This window comes from Rousettus aegyptiacus, unplaced genomic scaffold (genome assembly GCF_014176215.1).
Source record: "Rousettus aegyptiacus isolate mRouAeg1 unplaced genomic scaffold, mRouAeg1.p scaffold_m13_p_12, whole genome shotgun sequence".
Lineage (NCBI taxonomy): Eukaryota > Metazoa > Chordata > Mammalia > Chiroptera > Pteropodidae > Rousettus > Rousettus aegyptiacus.
In genome coordinates, this window is record NW_023416287.1 from 93,807,679 (window position 1) to 93,830,136 (window position 22,458).

Here is a 22,458-nt window from a genome sequence, read left to right on the forward strand (position 1 = left end):
TGCTTTGCTCAGTGTAGTCCAAAAAACCTGCGTGCTGAAGAGCTGCAGCTTTTCCCCCGTGAATTTCACACCTTCTGTCAGAAGCCCGTTCCTGGCCGTGCAGCCACCGTCGTGACCGGGGCGCTGGGGCGCTGGGGCCTGGTGGCCCTCCCAGCCTCCGCCTTCCTCGGCGCATGTCACCCCTTCGCCGCACGTCACGTTCGGGACAAGTTAACTTCTGCTGTGTTGAGATGGCGAAAAGTGTAGAAACTACCACTTGCTTGAAATCATGACAATGATTTAAGATCTGAAAAATAAGCTCGCATTCCTGACTCTTTAGTAGCTGGTCGAATCTGGCCGCAGTACATGCTGCACAAGAGGAATAGAAAGTCTGAGGCCAGCCCTGACCTTCCTGCTCACCAGAGCGTTCTAGAATCAGCGGTGAAATAGCCCTAGGAATTTAAAAAAATATTTTCAGCTTTCATCTTAAAACGTTAAGAAATTATATGTGCCATTCACCTAAAGGAATGTTTGCGTTAATGTTTCATTTTCTTTAATCCAACAAGATGGGAATACATTTATTCAAATGGCAAAATAACACAAATATTTCTTTGTTTAATGAGAAATGCTAGTCATTTGTTTGAATATGTCAGTTTAAACTGCTTAAAACGTGATTTATTGGCAACTTAGAAATTTTAGAAGATGCAGCAATTGTTCGTTTCAAATGACAGGCCACTGGATGTGTCACCGTCTTAGCGTTTGGCATAACTGCCATTGCACCCTCACCACGGCCCAAGCGAGAACGTTTTCCTCACTCTGCAAAGCCAGCGTGGACACACCAGCCCAGCCCATCCTCCCCGCTCCCGCCCCCAGCCCTAGGTAACTCCCATTCTCCTTCCTGCCTGCATAGTCTGCCTCGTCACGTGAATGGAGCCACACGCCACGTGGCCTCTTGTGCCTGGCTGCGTTCACCCAGCATGACGTCTGGAGGGTTCCTCCACATCACAGCGTGTGGCATGCTGAGTAAGGTTCACGGTGCGCGTGGATGCGCAGTCTTTACCATTATCTGTCGGTCAGTGGGCACTGGAGTTGCTTCTGGCTTTTGTTTCTACTGAATAATGCGGCTATGGACACTCAAGGTTCTCGCCAAGGCACTTCAGCAGGAAAAAGAAACTCATGTCTGTTGCAAAGGAGAGTTAAACTAGTCACTTGTGTGTTACATGGTCTTTACACAGAAAATCCTAAGGAATCTTCTAAAAGTCTCTTAGAATCAATAAATGGTGAGGTCAGTAAGGGTTTAAGCTACGAGATCAAAATACCAAAACGAATTGCATTTCTATGCACTAGCAATGAAGTGATCGAAAACAGAATTAAGTAAGCAATTCCATTTACAACAGCCTCAAAAAGTAGTCAGCGGCCCACGATGTGAAGACGCAGCGGTGGCCCCGAGCCGGCCACGGGTTCCGCACGCCCCTTGCAGAACCCAGCTGCAGAAGTGAGCCGGCCATCCCGATGTTCTCGGGAATGCACGGGACGTTCCAGGACCCTCTTGGGAAAGAGAGCAGAGCTGGAGGACAGACCCTTCCTGCGACGCTGCGGGGGCCCAGACGGTGTGGTCCTGGCAGAGCAGGGCACAGGGCTGCGGGTCCGGAGGCGAGCCCCACGTCTGCGGCCGCCGGGTGCCGACAGCGTGACGCACGCACGCACAGCAAGGGCGGCGCCCGTGCCACTGCGGGTCCCCGGGCAGCATTTCTGCACCTTACATGCCACTGGTGCCAGGAGAGGGGCACATTTGACAATAATAAGACATGCAAAATTAGCATTTTTCCTTGTAAATCAGCTCTCTAACAGAACGTCGCGTGTGCCCGGGAAACAAGAACCAGTTACCCGTGGGCGGGTGTTTTGTAGCCGTGCGCAGTCAGCCTTTCTCGTCGTTGGCCGGCCGCATTGTTGTTCTGCTGACGCTGGTGCCCCGTGAGAGTCGCGGGCTGCCCTCCCGTGCCGTGGAGTAAGCCGGGAGGCCCGGGGCACAGCCCCGCAGCGCCCCCGCCCCCGGACGCTACTCCCGTGAGACCAGCCGTCGGTGTGCACACGCGTTGCCCGTGTCCGTGCTGAGTGACGTGTGCGGAGCACGAACGGGGCGTCTCGAGTCTGTGTGCCTCGCCGGCGGCGCCTCTGAGTGTCTGCCCACACCGCCACCGCGCTGCCCTCGGCCGTGTGTGCCACAGGAGCCCAAACGCCCGCTCTCAACAGTGCCCCACCGCGCGTGCGCGCCCTGAAACCGCCTCCCAGGAGCCCGGAGGCAAGTGCCGGCGTGTGGCCCAGCCGGCTGGCGGCCCCGAGGGACCCTCGTGCTCTCGGCCGCCGGGGCCAGCGCGACCTGAGCGTGCGTGGCCGCTCCCCAGCGGAGGGACGCCACTGCCCCTCACGTGCTGCGTGTCAGACGCGTCTGGTTTCGTTCCATGAAAAATGCTCAGCTTTTCAAAGTAGGGCTTTCTGAAACTCACAGACATGCCGATCGGGGTCCAGGCGACGTCTGCCTGGGCCGTGCTCGTGCGTGACCGCAAAGCCAGCAGCTGGGCCCTGCGGTCTCGGGCCCGGCTCGCACGCGCGCTCACGCAGGCCTGAGCTGACGGGCGCCGAGCAGACCGTCCACGGAACCGAAGCTTCCTAACGCGCTAACAACGTGCGAAGAAGAGCTCTGCTTGTCCCCAGCGGTAATGCGGAAAGAGAGGCACCTGACGTGTCAGGAGACTCTGCGCCACGGAGAAGAACGTGCCGGGGGCGGGGGCGCTCGGCGGGGAGGGGCGCCAGCGCCGTGGAGTCCTCGCCGGGCCGCCTGCGCTCGCTCACTCGCCGTTGTCGCTGTCCTGCCGTAGGAACCCTCACCCGCAACGAGATGGTGTTCAAGCGGCTGCACCTGGGCACCGTGTCCTACGGCACAGACACGATGGACGAGATCCAGGGCCACGTCAGGGCTTCCTGCCCGCAGGTAGGCTGCCGGCCCCCGCCGCGCCCGTCCCCGCTCGTGGCTGCGAGTTTTCCGTGAGCGTTTCTGTGTCGTAGAGCCAAGGAAGCCGCGACCTCAGGGCCTCGCTCCGTGAGCGTCCCTAGTGAAGTGTTTCCGAGCGCCTCAGCATCTGAGGAGCACGGAGCACAGCCCCTGCCGGCCTGCGCTGTGGGCGAGCCCCGCGCCCCCGCGCCCTCGTGTGCGCCTCGTCGGCGGGCACACGCGGCAGGCGCAGCCCCACCTCCCCCGCCCCCCCCCCCACTCCGCGGGGGAGCCCACGCGTCGCTCCGTTTCCCCGGCAGTCTCTAGTCCGTGCCGCTAACAGGTACGGCCTCTCTTTTCGGCATGACCTACATCTCGTCTTCGTCACCGGGGCCGCACAGTCTGTCTGGGCTGGAGGAACAGGGGTGCTTTGCTTCCACAGGGATGCGGCCAGACCGTGCAGGCAGCAGGCTGCGGCCGTGGCTGTGGCCTGCGCCCCCGGCCTCCCGGCTCCTGACGATCGTCGGCCAGCGCGTGCGCACAGATCCTGCTGGGGTCTGCGGAGGGCCTGAGACAGAGGCCGCTTTCCAGGGCTAACTTTGCAGGCCCCACGGCTCCGTAGCTCGGTTCCCACGTAGCGTGTGTGTTCACGCGCCTGGGTGTCATCTTGCCGGTCCCGTGCCTGGCCGTCTCTGACTCAGCGTCAGGACACCTGGCCAGGGCACCGCAGCCCGCGTGGGCGCGGGCCGCCCCCGGGCTGCGCCCTGCCTCGCGGTCTCCCTTGCGGAGGCTCGTCGCACACGGCACAGCCAGGCGTGTGGGCCGCGCGCGCACGCAGCGCCAGCCCCGCAGCGGCCGGGAGGCCGCTCGTGTGTCCGGCCACTCGTTCCCAGCTCGGTTCTGCAGACTGGACGGGCGCGCACTGGCCCTCCGCCGTCTCCCGCCCGAGGGAGCCACGGCGTGCCGCCAGCCCCGCGCCGGTCCCGTGAGAACCTCCCCTCGCCCCTGTGGTGATCACCAGGCTGCCACACGCCTCACTCCTCAGGTGCTGTCCATCGGAAAAATCTCACGCGTGTAGATAGTTATTCCACGTGATGTTCATACGCACGCACAAGTGCACCGATGTGCCAGACACGTAGACCCAAGCGCTTTATTAATTTAAATGTCACGTACTAGAACGGAAGTGCTTTGTGACCTGCGATATTTACGGATGGGAGGAGACTGCTAGCATCTACGTCTGGACTGCAGCAGTGCCAGGCGACGTCCATTCTTTAAAAAATGAATTTGTATTATTCGTGAATGTGATTTGAATAGCTCCAAGTAAATGTTTTCACTGGGAAAAAACAGCAGAAAAGTGAGTCATGTAACAACAGGACCTACAGATGTTTTTCTCTGAAAGCTCTCCACTGAGCACCCGGTTAGACAGGACCGCGCACGTGAAACTGACTGTCACTAGGACGGCGGTCCGCGAGGCGCCTGTGGGGCAGCACGGTCTGGGGGACCGGACTCTGTTCCCCCGCCGGAAGGTCCAGTGACGGCCTGGTCAGTAACGGAGCCGGTGCAGCCGCATCGTGCGGCCGCCAGCAAGCACGGCGGCATCGAGGGCGGGCGCCTCGCGTCCCTCTGCCGGGCCGGCCGCGCGAGCAGCTCGCAGATGTGGGGCTGACGCGCGCTGACAGGGCCCCAGCTGAGCGGAGGAGCAAACCCTCCATTAGCAGCACTGTAATTTGATGGGCAGGGAGATCACGGCTCAGCGGCTCGGCACACCCCACGTGAAAGCGACACACTTGGCTTCTAAGGGGGACTGTCATGAGCGACTCCGAAGTTACTCAGGAAACGCCCGACAGTCCTGCCGGGGTCAGGGGCAGCGTCCCCCCCCCCCCCGAGCAGGAGGTGACTAACACGGCCTCGTCCGCGTGGCCGGTGCAGTGGACCCCTGAGCGCAGCCGAGGCCAAGGACACCAAGCAGGCTCCGGGGCTAAGTGGGTGGCTGCCCGCGGGTCACGCACGTGGCGGCACCGTCTTGCGGCGCGTGACCCGCAGAAGCAGGCGTGGCGCCAGGGACCCGGCACAGGCTGACCGGTGTCGAGGGGAGGCGCGCGCTGCGCTCCGCAGGCCGTTTCTTCAGAGAAACGTGGACGCGGCTGTGAGTATGCGGTACCATTCCGTTGCGTTAGCTTAAGCTTTTACGAGTAGTGAACCAACAGGAACCGTTAACGACCTAGACGTCAATGCCACGCCGGAAGTGAGCCTGGTAAGAGGGAACGGTTAGCCTTTCAGCGTTACGGCAAATACCGTGAGGTGCGTGACACGTGGGAGGGATCCAAGTGCTTCCGGTGTTGGATGGAAAACACCCACTTCTAGGAGCAGACCCTGGCGGAGATGGCCGGGCGCAAGGCAGAGGCCCAGCGGGCGCCTGTCCTACCCCGGCGAACGGGCTTGGAAGCGTGGCGCGCCGGCAGGTGGGTGCCGGGCGCTTCCCCCGTGATCCTGTGGCGCTCCGTCTTTTACAGCTGCCTCCCCCAGCCGGCAGAAACAGCGCCAGTTCCACGCCCCCCAGAAAAGCCCAGCCTTCAGCTCCCAAAGTTAGAAAGAGTGTCAGCAGCCGAGTGCACGAAGCAGTGAAGGCCATCGCGCTGTGCCACAACGTGACGCCGGTGTATGAGTCGCGAGCCAGCGTCGCCGCCGAGACTGAGTACGCGGAGGCCGACCGAGACTTCAGTGACGAGAACCGCACCTACCAGGCCTCCAGCCCCGATGAGGTCAGTCAGCCTCCTATGGAGCATCTCACAGTGTCGCCGTGTTTCCTTGGACTCAGAGGCATGAGCGTGAGTCCTCACTGGGGAGTGCACGGGGGGCTTGTTTCCCGTGGCCGCGTCTCGGCACCGTTGGGGGGGGAACGGCAGGCGGCAGCTGTCCTGAGCTCTGGGCTGCGTGTGCCCAGCCAGAGTCCAGCAGCCGATGGTGCTCGGTGCCGTCACGACGGGCCGCCTCACTCGGCTCTTATCTCCGGACAAATCGTCAGCTTTGCGCGTTAAATTCCCAGTTGCTTTCGCCAGCGTTTACATACAGTGCGTCTATTTCAAAAGAGGATTGGGATGTAAATAATTTTTCAGATCTACAGAGGGGAAATCTTAAATAGGATGACGAGTTGTTTCAACCTTTACACTAGTGCATGATTTTTAGGTTGATAAAAATCCGTTCTTAAACTGCTTAGCCCAGGTCCTGCCCAGTCTTGGTACGTCTCACATACAGCTTGCTCGTCGTCTGTCCACTTGGGGTCCCTCAGGTGACGCTGTGAGGTGGTCAGAGCAGCCGTGGAAGCAGTGTGAGTGAATAAGCCCTGAAAAGCACCTCCAGAGTTAACACAAACCTCACCTAGCGTTTGAAGGAGCGGAGGCTGGTGAGTCTCGTTAGCACGTTCACTTCAGAAAGGAAAAAGCCTTTCACTGTGGTAGCGTCTCACTCGGGAAATGGGGTGCCACCTCACCCGCCCTGGGTGCATGCTGTCAGACGGACAGGGCAGGGGACGGACCCTGGACGCGGCCGTTAAGCATAGCCGGGGGACGTGGGGCACAGGGCGGGGCCCAGCCTGCCGACGGAGGGGAGCGCAGCATCGCGGCGCGTTTGCGGGGTCGGGGGAGGCGCCGCGCGCGTGGCCCGCAGAGCCGGCGTGCGCCCCGAGGCAGGGCACAGAATCCTCCGTGTGCGCGGCCCGCGCCGCCTCCGCCGCCAGCAGGCGTCTCTGTCCGTGTGGACCCCCAGAAGCAGAGAGCAGGGTGCCGTCCTCCTTTCCCGGGGGGTGGGTGTGGCCGTGGCCTGGCGGAGCCCTCCCCAAGGGGCCCCTGTGGGGCCTGGCCTCCCAGCAGGCAGGCCTGGGCCCCAAACCCAGGGAGTGGCACCCACAGCTGGGAGTGCCGGGTGTCCTCGGGATCGAAGCGAGACGCTGTGAGGGACCCCGGAGAGCAGAGAGGACAGTCCCCGCTCCGCAGCTGGCTGCATTCGCAGGTGGTTCCGCTCGGACGCCACCCCTGCAGTCATCAGAGGGCCAGCAGCACACACGAGCTCCGCGGCCGACTCCGGGGCGAGGGGCGCAGGACAGTGGCCGGAGGGCCGGAGGGCTGGGGCGCGGCCGGCGGGGTCGCACGCAGCCCCCGCTGTGTTGAGAGTGTGCTCTCGAAGCTTCAGTCACGCAGGCCGTTCTCGTGTTTGCTCACTCAAGGAACCAGCGCTCTGACCCAAACGAACCTGTTGAGAAGCCACCGCAGCGTGTCGCTCGTCATGGAAAGCCGCCGAGAAGAGGGGCGCTGCGTTCTTTCAGGCGGGAACCCCGCGTGCGGCCCCTCGTCCCCCTCCAGCGGTCCGCTCGCCCCTGAGCCCGCAGTGGCCCCGTCACCTCCTTGCTGCCACGCCCCCACCTGGCTCCGCCCGCGCTGCGCTGAGAGCAGCCCTGGAGTAGCCGCGTTGCTGCTGGATAATTCATTTGTAATTCGTTTTTTATTCGACCGAAAGGGATGAGAAAAGCTGCCAAAAGTAGATAGAAGCATTTCCCTCTTTGGGTGTTCGCATGTCACGACGCTTTTTACGTCTTAAATTAGGAATTCACTCAGAGGGGGATTCTCTCGGTTCAGGGGTCACTAGGACCGAGCAGGGACCTATGACTTCACATTTAATCCACGCTTGGCTTACTGGCCTTCCTGCCCTGGAAGCTGGACCCTGATGTCAGACGCCCTGTGGGCAACCCCGAACACACCTTTTAGCCTGAAAATGGAAGGGCACAGTCTTCACAACTTTTAAACAGCTGTGTGGGTCCGTGTGGAGGCCGTGTTTGCAGATGCCGAAGCCCGAGGAAATCCTTCTGCACGGCTCGTTGTGCAGCCTGCTGAACTCGCCGCGCCGGGTCGAGGGACAAGGGCACCACCTGGCAGTCACTGGCCCTTCGACCGCAGTCCTGAGGGCGTGGCGCCCAGGCGACGGTTCCTGTCTGACCTCAGCTTTGACCTGTCACGGCGCGTCTGGGAGATGAGCTGCACCGCCGTCGCGGGGACTCCCCTGGGGTCCGCAGTGTGCGCCAACGCCGTGCTTGCGCGCTCGCTGCGCCTCGGTGGCTCCCGTGGCCTCAGCCTTGAGAGCACCTCGTTTCTCGGGGGCCGTCCCGGTGTCTGAGACCCTGACGCTGCAGCAGCTCTTCACACGAGTCCTTGTTTTTATTTTCCCCCAAGCGGAAAGGATCTTCTACCTTCCGTGTGCGTAGATGAGGTTTTGTGATGCTCGGGATTCGGGGGTGGCCGCAAACCCTGAGAAGTTCCGTGGGCGGTGGGCGGGCAGCACCGGCACCAACGCGTCTTCGCGGAGTTCCCGGTGGTGCCTGGCGGCGTGGCGTCCAGGTGCAGATGCCGGCCTTACATGCCCGGTGTGCTCATCACGCCCCGGCCATCGTTTCCTGTGCGAGGCAAATAGTGGCTCCTTCTCTCTAAGAGCGTAGAAGGTTCCGCTCGCCTGGCCTCGGCATAGCACAGCCCAGTTTAGCAGACGTCGAGTGTTCTCAGAGTTAACGTCCAGCCTCCTCCGGCCTGTGTGTCCGGCGGGTGCAGGGAGCTGACTCTGAGCTCCCGTCACGAGCCGGCAGAGCCCCCGCACGCACAGGGCGTCAGCTCCGGGGGCCACGGCGCAGGGTGACACAGACCTTGAAGACCTTTGCCCTCTCAACCCAGAGGCATCGGTGGGCCGTGATCGCCAGCAACGGCAGACGCCTGCCCACCTGCTGGTGGTGGCGGCACTCTCCCTGGCCGGGCCGTAGCCTCCCACGTAGGCAAGCTCTACGTTCAAATGTTCTTTCAAGACGTCGATGCCACCTCCTCACTGGGACAGCCATGGGCAAGAATCGGCTACACCCGGTGACAGCCGCAGGCGGCGTGTTTAGACCTAGAAGAGCGCCATGTCCTTGACGCACAGCTTCTGGATTTCTGACGAGCCCCAATGCTTGTGGCGTGCCGGGCCTCACGCCACTTACCGTGTGTGCCCGTCAACGCAGGACTGAGTCAGTGTGCACGTGACGTCGGCCCCCCGGGGTGTTGGGGGGGCCTGCCGGGGTGTTGACGGGCCACCTTCCCAGGCAGTCGGGTGTTTTACGTTCTCAATCCTGTTAAATTATGATGACGACGGTAATGCCGCCGCAGAAAATGAAGACACGTCAGTGATCAAACTATGATTGATACAGCGCGTGGCAGAACGTGTCCCCCAGAGTGCAGCTGGCAGCCGTGTGTGTGTAATTGCCAGGGTGATGAAGGACTTTTCTCCCCAGCCTTTAAAGAATGGTAGCACAGAAATTTCTGAAAAATGGAATCGCAGAGAAAAGTTAATGATGAAATCTCGCCCCATGCTCTGTGTCCTCTCACGCTGCAGCTCTCGGCGCCGCCCATTCTGGCTGCCTGTGCGGAGAAGCGTGGACGTGCACGTAGTGGCCTGTGACACAGATCGGCCCAGCGTGTCACGCGCGCCCTGTGGGTGAGGCTTAGCGCGGGCCCCCACTTAGATGCTTCGCACTCAGACTTTAGGCGTTGTCAGTAATCGCATTATTACACGTTGGTAAAAGCTCAGTAGCCAGGGAAATAGTCCTGGGAAACATGAAGCCTTTCAGTTCCGGGTCACCTTTACGTGTCAGAGGTCGCGTCCCGTTACAGCGTCAGGCAGAGCCTCCCACACGAGCATGGCGGCACACGCGCGTCCGGTCAGCCTCTCTCCCCGCGTCGTGTTCAGACACTGGCAGGACTGGCCAGACAGGTGACATCAAGCTGGGCAGGGGAAGCTGGGGGATGAACGGACGGCGCCCCCAGAGCACGCGCGTCCTGGCTGCTCGCAGGAAGACGCAAGTTGCGCGGCGGAGTGTGGCGGTGGCTCTGCGCGAGTCACAGCCCGCCGTGGGAGCCGGGGGTCGTTTGTGGCCTGTGGACGCTTTCTAGGAGAGGTGGGTGCTCGCCCCCGACCTCACGTGACACGCTCCCCGGCCCCCCCTCGAGGCCTTCTCGTGTCTGTTGACGCCCGTGTGGCTTCTTGGCGCCGTGGCTCGGAGTGTGCTGCTGACACTCAGGTGACAGCGCCGGCGGGCCCGCGGCGTGACCGGGAGCCCGTGCGCGTCGGAGTCTCGGGGACGAGCGGGGGCGCCAGAGAGCACGTGGTGCCCCAGCCGGGGGAGCGCGTCTCACCTCGGACCCAGCAGCTCCGCGCAGCAGCAGGTGTCGACACGTGTCACGCCCACGCGGACACGGCGCCCAGGTCCCCGCCGCCCCCCCCAGAGTGGCGGCCTCGCGGCTCAGTGCGCACGCACCGCCCGGGGCCGTGCGGTCGGCCGCAGCCAGCCCCGCCCCCGTGCCGCAGCCTCTGCCACGCGCTCCTCATGCCATCCGCTCCAGCCGCGCCCCCTACCAGGCCCTCCCCGTGCGAATGCTTGCAGCCTGGCGGGCGCCACTGTGGGGGGCTCCCTCCCCTCTTCAGCTCCGCGGTGCCACCTGTGTCCCCTGGTCACCCCGATCTGGTCACGCGGGCGTTTCTAGCTTGCCTTAATCGTTTTTAAAAAGCCACGAAAAACCCCGAGTCCTGGGTGCCGCCCGCTCCGCCCTGCCCTCCTCTGCCCTGGGCGGGGCTTCTCCCCGCCAGCTGGCCCGGCTCACCTGGTCTCGGCGGGGAGGCTCAAACCAGAGGGGTGGCCCGCACTGGGCAGACGCGTATCAGGGCCTGGTCAGCGCGGGGCGTGTGCCCGTCCGAGTGTGACAGCGCTGGCTCTAGGCAGCTCGTAACCAGAGTGTCATCAGTCGTGGTCTCTGTCCTAGAGGGTGAGACCCAGGGCCTCCGCGGTGCCGCTCGCTGTTCACCTGTGAGGTGTCATTCCGTGGTGAGCACAGAAGCAGAGCGTCCCCGGCCCCGAGAGTGCACCCCACAGCCGCGTCCCCGCAGGCTCCCTGCCTGCGCGCGGCGTCCCGGATGCGAGGGGCCTCACGTCTCGCCGTTCTTCCCCAGGTGGCCTTGGTGCAGTGGACAGAGAGCGTGGGCCTGACGCTGGTCAGCAGAGACCTCGCCTCCGTGCAGCTGAGGACGCCCAGCGGCCAGGTGCTGACCTACAGCCTGCTGCAGACGTTCCCCTTCACGTCGGAGAGCAAGCGCATGGGCGTCATCGTCAGGGTGCGTGCCGCGCCGCGGCCCCGGGGGCTGCAGGGCGCCGCGCCAGCTGCCTAGGACCGTCCCCGCTCGCTGAGACCCTGAGGCTTGGTACAGCCTTCCGGGGATGAGGTCTACACTAATGAGTTACACCGAGAAATGGTAGTGATTTAAATAGCCGTCCAGGGCGGAACTGGGAGAAGGTGACTTCCGAAGCCTCGAAGCCGCTGAGGCTGCCTTGGCGCCGGCAGCAGTGCGTGCCAGAGGGTTTAGGGCAGCCGCGCTGGGGCTGTAGCGCTAGGGTCCCCTGCTGGATCTCTCAGCAAGCACCAGACGGTGCCTCGGGAGCCGGCTAGACAAGGAAGCTTAATGCACCCAACTCTGAGGACTGGAGAGAGGGCATGCTCACCTTGCAGTGCAGGGTGCCCGGCCGTCAACACTGTTCCTTTCGAGAGCAGCGCGGCCTGTCCAGCGGCGCAGCTGTGTTCGGGGGGGTGGCGTCCCCCCGCAGAGCAGGCCGTGGGGCCGCTCGCCGCAGGGGCGCCGTGGGGATGCGGCCTGGCCCGACCGCGCCTGTTTGCTCCTTGCGTTGCAGGACGAGTCCACGGCAGAAATCACCTTCTACATGAAAGGTGCCGACGTCGCCATGTCCTCCATCGTCCAGTACAACGACTGGCTGGAGGAGGAGGTAACGCGCGGTGTCGGGTGAGGTTTGGCGAGCAGATGGGAGAGCGGGGTCCTGGCCCCACCCGCGCACACGGGCACCCCTGGGGTGAGCCGAGGTGCCAGGCCAGCCCGACCCCAGGACGGCGCTGACGAGTGAGGCCAGTCCTCCTCCGCTTCAGCGCGCGGGGAGGACAGGGGTCTGTCGAGTTCTAAGTAGCTTCCTTTCTATGTGAACGGCTACTCTTTCCGGCTTTTGTGTGCATGCGCGTAGATGTGTCCAAGGAGCTCCTTAAGAAGATTTCGTTCGTGTCAGTGAAGAAGTAGAAAGCATTACCAATCACTCGTTAAAAATCACGGAGAGGTCTGTCTCCAGTTACGTTTGAGCATGATGCTCATTCTGTAACCTGGATTATTTGCAGGATGTCAGTTAGAATCTAATTCTAACACGTACATAGGACTCACTTTAAAAACAGCGAGTGTAGACATACCAATACTGTATTTCAACAAATTCTTCGTAAACGAATGTGATTTGTATTTAGCCTTGTGAGTTTATGTTATGTGTCATATTTACGTATTAATAAGAAGCTGGATTTCAAAGTAAAACTAAAGCCCTGCCCTTGGGAGCCTTCCTGGTGCATTGTTGGGGTTCCGATGCCTCCCCCCCACAGACCCGGAGGCGGCCTGTCAAACGGGGCCCACCCCCCACGATGGTATTGGCAATATAAATCGATAGCGCCTCAGGCACTGGGATTGATCAGGGGCATGAATAAATTAAACTCCCCGAAGACCTAGCAGGATGCCGTAAGAATTGCTTTTGGTCATAATGATGCACGGTTAATTATAAAATAGTCGTCTAATTTATTTAGCTTTATGAGGTCACATCAATAAACGTCTTGCGACAGATAACATCGGGTTGCCTTTCACAAAGACGACTTCATTCGCGACCCCGCGCGCAGCTCCGCCCTCAGCCGGGCCGCTCTGTCCCTCAGGCGCACGCGCCTCTGGCCGCCACCACGTCCGCATTGTGGCGCGTCGTCGTCTGAGAGCCCGTCACCCTGTCAGAGGCCAGCGGGCTCTCAGCACGAGTCCGCGGTGGGGCGTCCAGGCCCCGCGCCTCCAGTGACCGCCCCGCTCACACTCTCGCCGTGAACCTGCATTCTTCAAACGGGCTCTCAGCACGAGTCCGCGGTGGGGCATCCAGGCCCCGCTCACACTCCTGCTGTGAACCTGCACTCTCCAAACGGCGCAGAGCAGCGCCAGCCCTTCCCACGCGTCCCGGGAGGGCCGGCGTGGGAGCCTGCGACGCGGCCCTGCGCTCAGGCGTGGCACGGCCAGGGCCCGGGCGGCGGGGGGAGGTGCCGCCACCGCCCCCTCGCCCGTCTGGAGGCACACTCGCCGCTCTCCCCCGATGCGCTCCTGTGCGTGAAGCGGAGAGCTAGGGCAGGCACCGGGCAGCGATGAGGCAGCCGCCGTGCCACTGTCCCCGAGAGTCCCTGCGCGGGGCACGACCGGGCGGGACCGAGTGGGACCGGGCGGGGCCTCTGCACAGCCCGTCCTGCTGTCCGCAGCCCGCGCGCGTGTGCCGGCAGGTTCCACGTGCCCTCACCAGGCGCAGGCGGGGCGCCCCCGCAGAGGGCGGGGCGCCGTGTGGCAGCACTCGCCTGGCCAGGCGGAGCCCGCCTGGGAAGCCGTGTGGACGCCCGTGGGCGAGCCGGCACGCCTGCCCCACGCAGAGCGGGCTTCCTCTCGCATCTCGGGCGTAGGGCGTCGGGCACTCAGAGTCTCGGTTGCCTCGGTGGCCGTGACTGACATCCGTGCGCCGGAGCTGCGCGCGCAGAGCTGGCCCCGCCTCTGTGCCCATGCAGACCGTCAGCAGGAGCACGCATACCCAAGTTCACGGGCACTTGACAGCCTCTCCCCAAAAAAGTAGCCAATTTATTTGTTTGCGATACATTGGCTTAAGTGCGTGATCACGTCATCAGCTCCACGAATGCTTTTAAACGCACGTTGGAGGTGCTGTTCTGATTGGGTGTTCTCTAGCTGTCGTTAGAATCCTGCATCCCTTGGTATTTGCTGAAGTGACCTTCACGAGGCCCCATTCCCGTCCCCAGGGTCCGGGCAGCGAGCACAACTCGGCACTGCCCATGGAGCCCCGAGTCCACCTCACGCCCTGGGCCAGGCAGGGAACGCGGGCCTGGCGGGGCACCCCGACCCAGGTGACATGCTTGCCTCGGTCTCTGTGGTGGCCACAAGTGCCCGCACCAGGCCGGGACGTCGTCAGAATTGGACACAGTTTGAAGTGGATGAGAAAGGGGAGGGGCACGTAGGCGCAGGTCTTTGGGGGCCGACAGTGGCCTAGGAGAGCTAGACGAGAGTAGTTTCAAACGGAAGTATTGGGAGAGTGTTCATCATGCCACGGCACACATTTCATTTTTCATAAAAATACATTGCTCTGAAACGTTCCCGTCACACGCCACGCGGCCAGGGGAGCTTACTGCTTGCCAGAGCCCCACGCCCGCCCGGGCACAGGCATCCGGCCCGCACACGCCACTGGAGGCCGCCTGGCGGCAGCGTTGTGACCAGCGCCGTGTACGAGCTCGTGGCACCGTTTCTGAAGTCCGGTTTGAGGGGGGCTTGTCATCCAGGACTGCACCGCGACACACGCCGCGCCCTGCCCTCGCTTCTCGTCCTGGGGCCCGGCAGAGCAGCGACGGCCTGCGGGCCGGGCGTGCGGGGCCAGCAGCCTCTGTGCAGTGCGCCTGCACACGTGAACGCAGTTACCCTCACGCGCGCCTGCACACACACCTGTACACGCGTGCACACATGAATGCACCTACACCCGCGCGCACACACACATGTGAACACAGCTACACACGTGCGCGCTCGCGCACACACACACACACACACAAGGGTCTTGGGGGTGGGACCAGGAACTGCCCCGGCCACCCTCAGGCCTGTGTGCGTAGACAGGGATCGGCGGGTGGGGGAGCAGGCACGGGCCTGCCCACAGAGCGGTGCTGAGGCCGGGGCCGCATGTGACCTGCCCCCCCTTTCCAGTGTGGGAACATGGCCCGCGAGGGGCTGCGCACACTCGTGGTCGCGAAGAGGGCTCTCACGGAGGAGCAGTACCAGGACTTCGAGGTGAGCGGCCACCCCCACCCTCGCCCGCCACCCCTCGGAGGGCACCCGCGGGAGCAAGTCCTCCCCCCACGGGCATGTGGGTGGCAGTGTGGCGTCAGGCCCACGCGCCTCTGCAGACTGAGCGCTTCCCGTGTGCAGTGAGTGTGTGACCGCGCAGCGTGTCCGTCCCGTCGACACACTCGGGCCAGGGCCGCTCGCACACGTGGAACATGCACACGCATGCACAGCCATGTGTCTCTCCTCAGAGCCGCTACACTCAGGCCAAGCTGAGCGTGCACGACCGGACTCTGAAGGTGGCCGCGGTGGTGGAGAGCCTGGAGCGGGAGATGCAGCTGCTGTGCGTGACGGGCGTGGAGGACCGGCTGCAGGCGGACGTGCGGCCCACCCTGGAGATGCTGCGCAACGCGGGCATCAAGGTACTGCGCGGCCGGGGCCCAGCCGGGGGCGCGCGCCGGCGACACTGCCTGGCAGCACACGGCCCGGCGATGGGACGCTGGGCGACGTGGGGCCGGGCGACGGCAGAGCCGGGCAACGCACACAGCTGCTGCCCTGGCGCCGGCCCCGCGGCGTCTGGCGAGGGGCGTGAGGGCTTTGCCGCGGCAGCCTCGCCGGCCTCTTGCCCACGTGTTCCCGCCGAGGCGGCCTGGGCGACAGCGCGGCCCGCGCCCTCCACGTCCACACACATCTGCCCCGGGCTGCACGGCCACCAGCCGGGCTTCCTCCGGCTGCCCCCCGCCCTGCCCTGCTCTGTCCCTCCCTCACGGACCTGTGCCCCTGCAGCCTCTGCCTGCCCACAGCCCTGCACCGTCCGCGGGGACTTCCTGACCGGCTGCGGAGAGCAGGGAGACCCAGGCCCGTGCGGGCACCGGGCCGACCCCCTGGCGAGCCTGCCCACTGCGACCCAGAGCTTTCTGTTGGGCGGGACCAGGTGTCCAGAGGGCTGCTCCCAGCCTGCCCTACTTGCCCGTTTTGTTGGTCGGGCTCTCCCCCGTGACCACTGGCTCCGCGCTCGCTCTCCGCTGGGCGTCTGTCCGGCCCCCTCGTCTCTGACGTGTCCTTATCAGCGCAAGGGGAATCGGCACTTCCTGGTTGACGTCTCAGCTTCTCGGACACCACTTTCTCACCTTTTCAGGCAGTTCAGGGACAAAATGGGTGAGAAATGCATTTCGGTGCCACCCAAGGCTTGGGGCTTCCATGTGTGAGAACGGAGAACAGTGCAGCTGCTTTCAGCAGACAGACGTGTGGACAGCTGGGCAGAGGCGAAGTGGAGCCAGGCGCGCCTGACTTCCTTCGCGAACGGGCAGCAGGGTCGCGGACGCGTGGGGGCTGCACGGGGAGCACCGTGCCGGCCCCCGGGGCCGGGGCCGACCCGCTGACAGCCTGGCGGCGCCTCAGCCTGGCAGGACGCCGTCGGGGCGGAGCTCAGCGTCACAGGCACACTTCAGACTCGAAGCGTTCCCGTCGTCTGTCTGCACCTGACCGTGCGGGTGAGGGAACACGGTTCATTCGAAGTGGATGACCTGCTCGTTGTACTGAGATTTTTCGTGGACTTCACATCGATCCATGTCTTGACTGTCCGCGTTAGGTTATCGATGTATCGAAGTAGCAAGCGTCTCTCGTGTGATGTCAGTTCCTTGCTAAGCTCCGAGTGCCTTTCTGGGGTTCTCCTTTTCTTTCACGGTTCCTGGTGAGACCCTCTGGCTGGCCTCCGCACAGGCGATGCCGGCCGGCCACACTGGGTCACTGGGAACCGCGCGCGGGCCGGAAGGGCCCTGCTGCGCACAACGACGTGTGATCCGCCCTGTTCTGGGCCACGTCCTGCTCTTGCTCCTGTAGACGGGACGTGTCTGAGGATGTAGCATGCACGTGTGTGTGATTTTAGGTAAAAGCAGTGGCTCGGGGCATATTCTTTAGGTACAGGTGGAAACCCAGCAGGCCAACGAGGCGGGAGGACTCTCCCCGCCACCGGAGCCCACGGCTGCGTGGCGCCCTGGGCACTGGGCATGCTCGCCACGTGAGCACTGTCCCTCGACGTGCGCAGGTGTCCCCACCAGCTGCAGCTGTGCGGTTCCCAAACCCCAGCCTTCGTCTGCCCCGCTTCCCAGCTCTGAGTCTCAGTATCCTTTGGCTCTCACGCGTTGTAGCTAAGCAAGTCGACAGACTTCTGTGTTGCGGTAAAACATACGTGATGGAAAATGGATCCTCTGAACGGTCTTGTCCACAGCTCACCAGCACTAAACACGCGTGCTGCCCTGCCGTCACCGCCGCCCTCTGCAGGGCTCTGTCCCCGGCAAACAGAGCTCCAGCCCCTGGCGCCTGCCCTCGGCCTCCTGTCCCTATGAATGCGGCGACTCTAGGGACCTGCTCCGCGTGGAATCACGCGGCATTCGCGCTTCTGCGCCGGGCGCGTCTCCCAGAGCATGGTGACCTCGCGGTTCATCCACGGCGCACGTCGCGTGGGCCCCATGTCGCAGGGCCCTCGGCGCTTCCACGTTTCGGGTCATGTGAACAGTGATGCTGCAAACACGGGCATGCAGACACCTGTTCAAGGAGAGACGCTCGTAGGAGCCGAAAGCGTCATAGTGTTGAAGTTCACCCGTTCCGTTGTCCCCTAGATATGGATGCTGACGGGCGATAAACTCGAGACGGCGACCTGCATCGCCAAGAGTTCGCACTTGGTGTCCAGAACGCAGGACACCCACGTCTTCAGGCCGGTGCGTGTGCGTCTCGCGCTCTGCGGGTTCTGAACGTCTGTCTCGCAGTCGCGTCTCGGTTTCGTGAGGACGTATGTACAGCTACTTAGTAATTGCCGAAAGTCTGTTTTAAAAGAGGAATGTTATAATTTCCTATTTATAACATATTAAAAATAGATTTGTTAGTTACACGAATTAAATGGAATCAAAAAGCTGCTTTTCAATAGTGAGACAAGGTCTAAATTCAAAAGTATTTTTCTGCTGTACTGTTAGAATTATTTATACAACTAAATATCTTTTAAAATAGACTTTCTGTCTGCAGCCATACCACCCTGAACACACGTGATCTCGTCTAACTTCATAAAATACACATTACATTCATTTTCTATTCCATTTATAAAATTGTATATTGAGAAAAATCACATTTCTCTATTAGTTACACACGTCATGTGTGGTCCAGAGGCTGCTTTTGTGAAACAAACTCTAAATACAAAGTAAGAATGTGTTTTTAATCGACCACCTTTTCACATCAAATGCTCTTTCTTAATTAGTTCAAAGAAAATTAATAGAAATGATCTAAATTTATGTGCTTACTGTACGTATTAGTTACGACTAAATTTAATTCAAACAAAAAATAAAAGTTTCTTGGGTCCTGATTGATGGAGGGTGAACAGACATTGCATGTCTGAGTCTGTTCTAAATGAAGCACTTGCACCTACAGAAGTAGTTATTTGAATATAATTTACATGTAAATGTAGTTGATTTCAAAGCATCAGAATCGCAAATTAGGCCCTGCAGACTACTATTTGCAATTAAATTATTAATGATTCTGATAAAACTTCAGATCAATTTTTGTTGACTTTTCAGTGTTACAGCACCACAAATTAAAATTTCTGTAATAAAACCTACCTATTTAAAGATGAGCCAGATTTGGACCACACGAGACTTTTAATTTATTTCAGTCCTGTAATACATCATTTCTTTTATGCTCCATAAAACCTCCACAGAAAGAATGTGAAAAACCAGCATGTTGGTTTCTGAAATGTTTTCATTCCAAAATTAATGATATTTCCAGATCATGATTTGATTTTATTCTTTTAAATCATTTAATCCTTCGCATATTTTGGTCACTCAAACAAAGTAAGTCGAAACCTGTGGCAGAGGCAACGGAAGCCACTTTATAAGAGCACGCATTGAGGAAAACTGAGTGTAGATCGCCCGGCCTCCGCGGGCGCCTACGGAGCCCTCTCCCGGCCTCTGGCGCCGGCCGCAGGGCAACGCAGCTGTGACCCGCGGAGTCCCCACCACGCCGTCACTCGTGGAAACACCACGGACTGTCAGTGAATGGCTGTGGCTCTGTGTTGCAGGAAGTGGGGAGGGAGGCCCGTCGGCCCCGGGCAGGGGCGGTGTGAGCGCAGGGCCCCGCTGCTGCCTCTGGCCAGCCCGTCCTCCGCTGGCCGCGCCGCGTGGCGGTGGCGTGCCGGCCCCGCCCTTCACCGCGTGCGGGCGGAGGACGGCAGTGCTGAGAGCAGGCGGCCGTCCCAGCGCCGCAGGGGACTGGGAGGAGCCGGCCCTAACGGGGCGCCTGTACACAGCGCCCCGGCTCTGGATCCGGGAATGGGCGCGTGTGTCTGACTCGGACAACCCCGTGACGCGGGGCTTTCTCCCGGATCTCCCAGGTGAGCAGTCGAGGAGAGGCACACCTAGAGCTGAACGCCTTTCGAAGGAAGCAGGACTGTGCGCTGGTCATATCGGGGGACTCCCTGGAGGTGAGGCCGGTCGCCCCAGGCCCCCGCCTGCCCCGCCGGCGGCCATTCCGCCCTCAGGCCGCTTCCGCGAGTCCGAGCGGAGCCAGGCGCAGCTCCGGTGTGCGGGGACCGCCCGAGGGGTGTCGTGCGGTGTCGCGGTGTCCCTGACCGGCCCTGCGCGTTAGGAGAGGCTGCTCCGGCCGGGGTGGCGGCTGGGCCTCGGCGGGCGTGACGCGGCCGCCTTGCAGGTGTGTCTGCGGTACTACGAGCACGAGCTCATGGAGCTGGCCTGCCAGTGCCCCGCCGTGGTGTGCTGCCGCTGCTCGCCCACGCAGAAGGCCCGCATCGTGACGCTGCTGCAGACGCACACGCGCCGGCGCACCTGCGCCATCGGTGAGCGCCGCGCCCCGGGGTCCCAGCCGACCCGGCACAGCAGGCCGACCTCGGCCGCGTCCGGGCGCCCCACCCCCGCCCCTCACCGCGCTGTCTGTCCACCCCAGGGGACGGAGGCAACGACGTGAGCATGATCCAGGCCGCCGACTGCGGGATCGGCATCGAGGGGAAGGTGCGTGTGTCCTCGCGGCGCGGCTGTGCACGCATCAGCGCGGGGTCGGGCGGTGCTGATGGAGTCGGGGCCCTGGCTGTCCTGCCCGCACAGCGCCACACCCTGCGGCTGCTCACGCGCCTGGCACCCGGACCACGTTGTTGTCGTGTCCCGGGCCAGTGCTGAGCTGTGGGCTGAGGTCTGTCCTGTGCTCACCCAGAATCTCGCCCAGGAAGACCTGGGACAGCATGCGCTTCTGGTCTCGGTTGTCCCCTGGCTGCTGTGCGCCGGGCACTGGCTCAGGCCATGTCCGGGCCGCGTCCCCACGCCCCAGGCCTCCGCGGCAGTGGGGCGGCGGGTGGGTGGGCACGTGGCCCGCGCGGCCCTGCTGCCTCTGCGCGGCTGGGGCCCGCGTCGGTCGCCCGCCCCCTCCGAGTTGGGAGGCGGGGTCGCAGCCTCCGGGCGGCCGGCTCCCACGCCCACGCTGCCCACGCCCCCCGCCCCGCAGGAGGGGAAGGCGGCGTCGCTGGCCGCGGACTTCTCCATCACGCAGTTCGCGCACCTCGGCCGGCTGCTCATGGTGCACGGGCGGCGCAGCTACAAGAGGTCGGCGGCGCTGGGCCAGTTCGTCATGCACCGCGGGCTCCTCATCTCCACCATGCAGGTGGGGGGGGGGCGGGGCGGCGGGGCGGGGGGGGGGGCCGGGGGGGCGGCGGGGGCGGGGCCGGGGCGGGCCCAGTGCACCCGTGACCAGTGCCCCACCGCGCCGCGTCCCTCCCGCAGGCCGTGTTCTCCTCCGTCTTCTACTTCGCCTCCGTCCCGCTGTACCAGGGCTTCCTCATGGTGGGGTAAGTCGGCCGCCAGCCCCCAGGCACTTGGTGGCTCCCGGCGTCTGCATTCAGAGCAGCGGGGCTGCCACTGGGAACCTGGGCTCCAGTCAGCGAGCCCGGGGACACCCGTCCGCCTGTGCCTCCGGCGATCGCACCACCAAGGTTCTCAGTAGACTGTTTTCCTGGCGAAGCCGCGGGGCGTGTCAGATCCAGGCTGCTGGGAACTGTCCCGTGGCATCGGAGGTGGGGCCGTGGGTCCCCCCAGCACTGCCGGCCCTGATGCGGCCGGGGGATGGTCAGCAGCAGCCGTGTGCAAGTGGAGTGTGGGGCGGGACAGCACGTTCCAGAGCAGGCCTGGGACGGTCTCCCTGGGAGTGTGGAGCCAGCGTCACACCCGCTCGGTGGCCCTGCGGCTCAGAGTGACGGCTGCGCTCGGTCTGCCTGCAGACCAGGAGCGTCGTCCTGTTAGAACTGAGCGAACAGAGGGTCCCCATTCCTCCCCCTGCGGCTACAACGGGGAACGAAATCAGTGTCGCCGCCGGCGTGTGGCAGCAAAGTGGCCCCAGTCTTCTCCCGGGCGGCCACAGAGCCTCCCCGCCCCAGCTGGGCTTTCCCCACCAGCACGCGAGCTCCCGGCTCGGTCTAGGCACCGCCCCACCCTGTGGCGCTCCTGGGACACGGGCTGAGACCTCGTCTGCGTCACGGGGACAGCAGAGGCCCAGCAAGGCCGTGGGGGGCGGGCAGTGGGCAGGGGCACTGTGGGTGCTCCCTGTGGTGGCTCCACGTCCCTGGGCGGAGGGGCGTGTGTCAGTCCTGCGCGGCCAGTGCTGTGAGCTGCCGGCCCCAAGTCAGAGCCGAAGCCCCAGCCCGCAGCAGGGGCCGCCGTTGCCCAGCCTCGGGCTGCTCTCCCCGAGGCCACCCGCACGCTCCTTGTCCCCCGGCTTCTCCCGGGAGCCTGCACCAGCCCCCCGGCCCATCCGCGCCTCTCAGCCTCTCCCGCCGCTGCCCAGAGCGGGGCGGGGATGGGCACAGACTGGGCAGCACACGCGCGCGGGGCCAGCAGGAAGCGCCGCGGGTGGCTCCGGGCAGGCGCTCAGCCCGCCTCCCGCCCTCGCGCCGTGTCCGTGTCGCCGAGCCGGCGCTCGCGGGCGCAGGCACCCCTCTCTTGTGCGTCCCACCTGCTCACCTCCCTTTGGCCCAGCCGGTGGCCCGCAGGAGCGGCCCAGCTCCAGGCTCTCGCGTCCCCGTGAGAGGTCGCTTCTTCCCTCCTTCCCCAGCTCACGTCTGTGCCAGAAGTCATGACACTCAGCTCTCTGGAAAGGAAGAGCGTGTGTCTCCCCCACCCCTACCCCCCCACCCACAGAGCACACGCAGACCCTTCTCCAGTCCCAGACGGGCCAGGGATCAGGACGAGGGGGTCGGGACCAGGTCAGGCCGGGATAGGGACCGGGCCGGCAAGGTAGCAAACCCCACGGCTGTGTCCCCCCCACACACACTGCCCCTCCCTCCCCTGGAACCCGAGGTGAGGTGCGGGTTGGGGCCCAGGGAGGCCCCTGGTCGCGGACTTGGGTCGGGCCGTGCGTGTCCAGGGCGACTGGATGCTGTGCCACCAGTCCCAGCAGCTTCCCGTTCACTGCACACGGCTCCTCGGAGGACCTCCAAGAGGGCAAAACCCTGAAGGTGCAGGACGCTCCAGCTCCGCTGACGTTTT

The 22,458-nt window shown here is 63.1% G+C and overlaps 1 protein-coding gene across 9 annotated transcripts in view; it reads left to right on the plus strand.

The window, feature by feature from the left end:
* Positions 1-22,458, plus strand: part of ATP9B (ATPase phospholipid transporting 9B (putative)) — a 139,272-nt gene that overhangs the window by 102,975 nt on the left and 13,839 nt on the right. For 5 of the 9 annotated variants that reach the window (XM_036230169.1, XM_036230174.1, XM_036230175.1 and 2 more), the window contains 12 exons: positions 2,859-2,971; positions 5,485-5,799; positions 10,988-11,149; positions 11,721-11,813; positions 14,849-14,932; positions 15,178-15,348; positions 17,548-17,646; positions 19,305-19,394; positions 19,622-19,766; positions 19,874-19,938; positions 20,426-20,581; positions 20,701-20,765. In XM_036230169.1, the coding sequence (XP_036086062.1) occupies positions 2,859-2,971; positions 5,485-5,799; positions 10,988-11,149; positions 11,721-11,813; positions 14,849-14,932; positions 15,178-15,348; positions 17,548-17,646; positions 19,305-19,394; positions 19,622-19,766; positions 19,874-19,938; positions 20,426-20,581; positions 20,701-20,765 (1,558 nt within the window). The remainder of the gene's footprint in view (positions 1-2,858; positions 2,972-5,484; positions 5,800-10,987; positions 11,150-11,720; positions 11,814-14,848; positions 14,933-15,177; positions 15,349-17,547; positions 17,647-19,304; positions 19,395-19,621; positions 19,767-19,873; positions 19,939-20,425; positions 20,582-20,700; positions 20,766-22,458) is intronic. The other 4 variants (XM_016126516.2, XM_036230171.1, XM_036230170.1 and 1 more) reach the window with 4 other exon arrangements.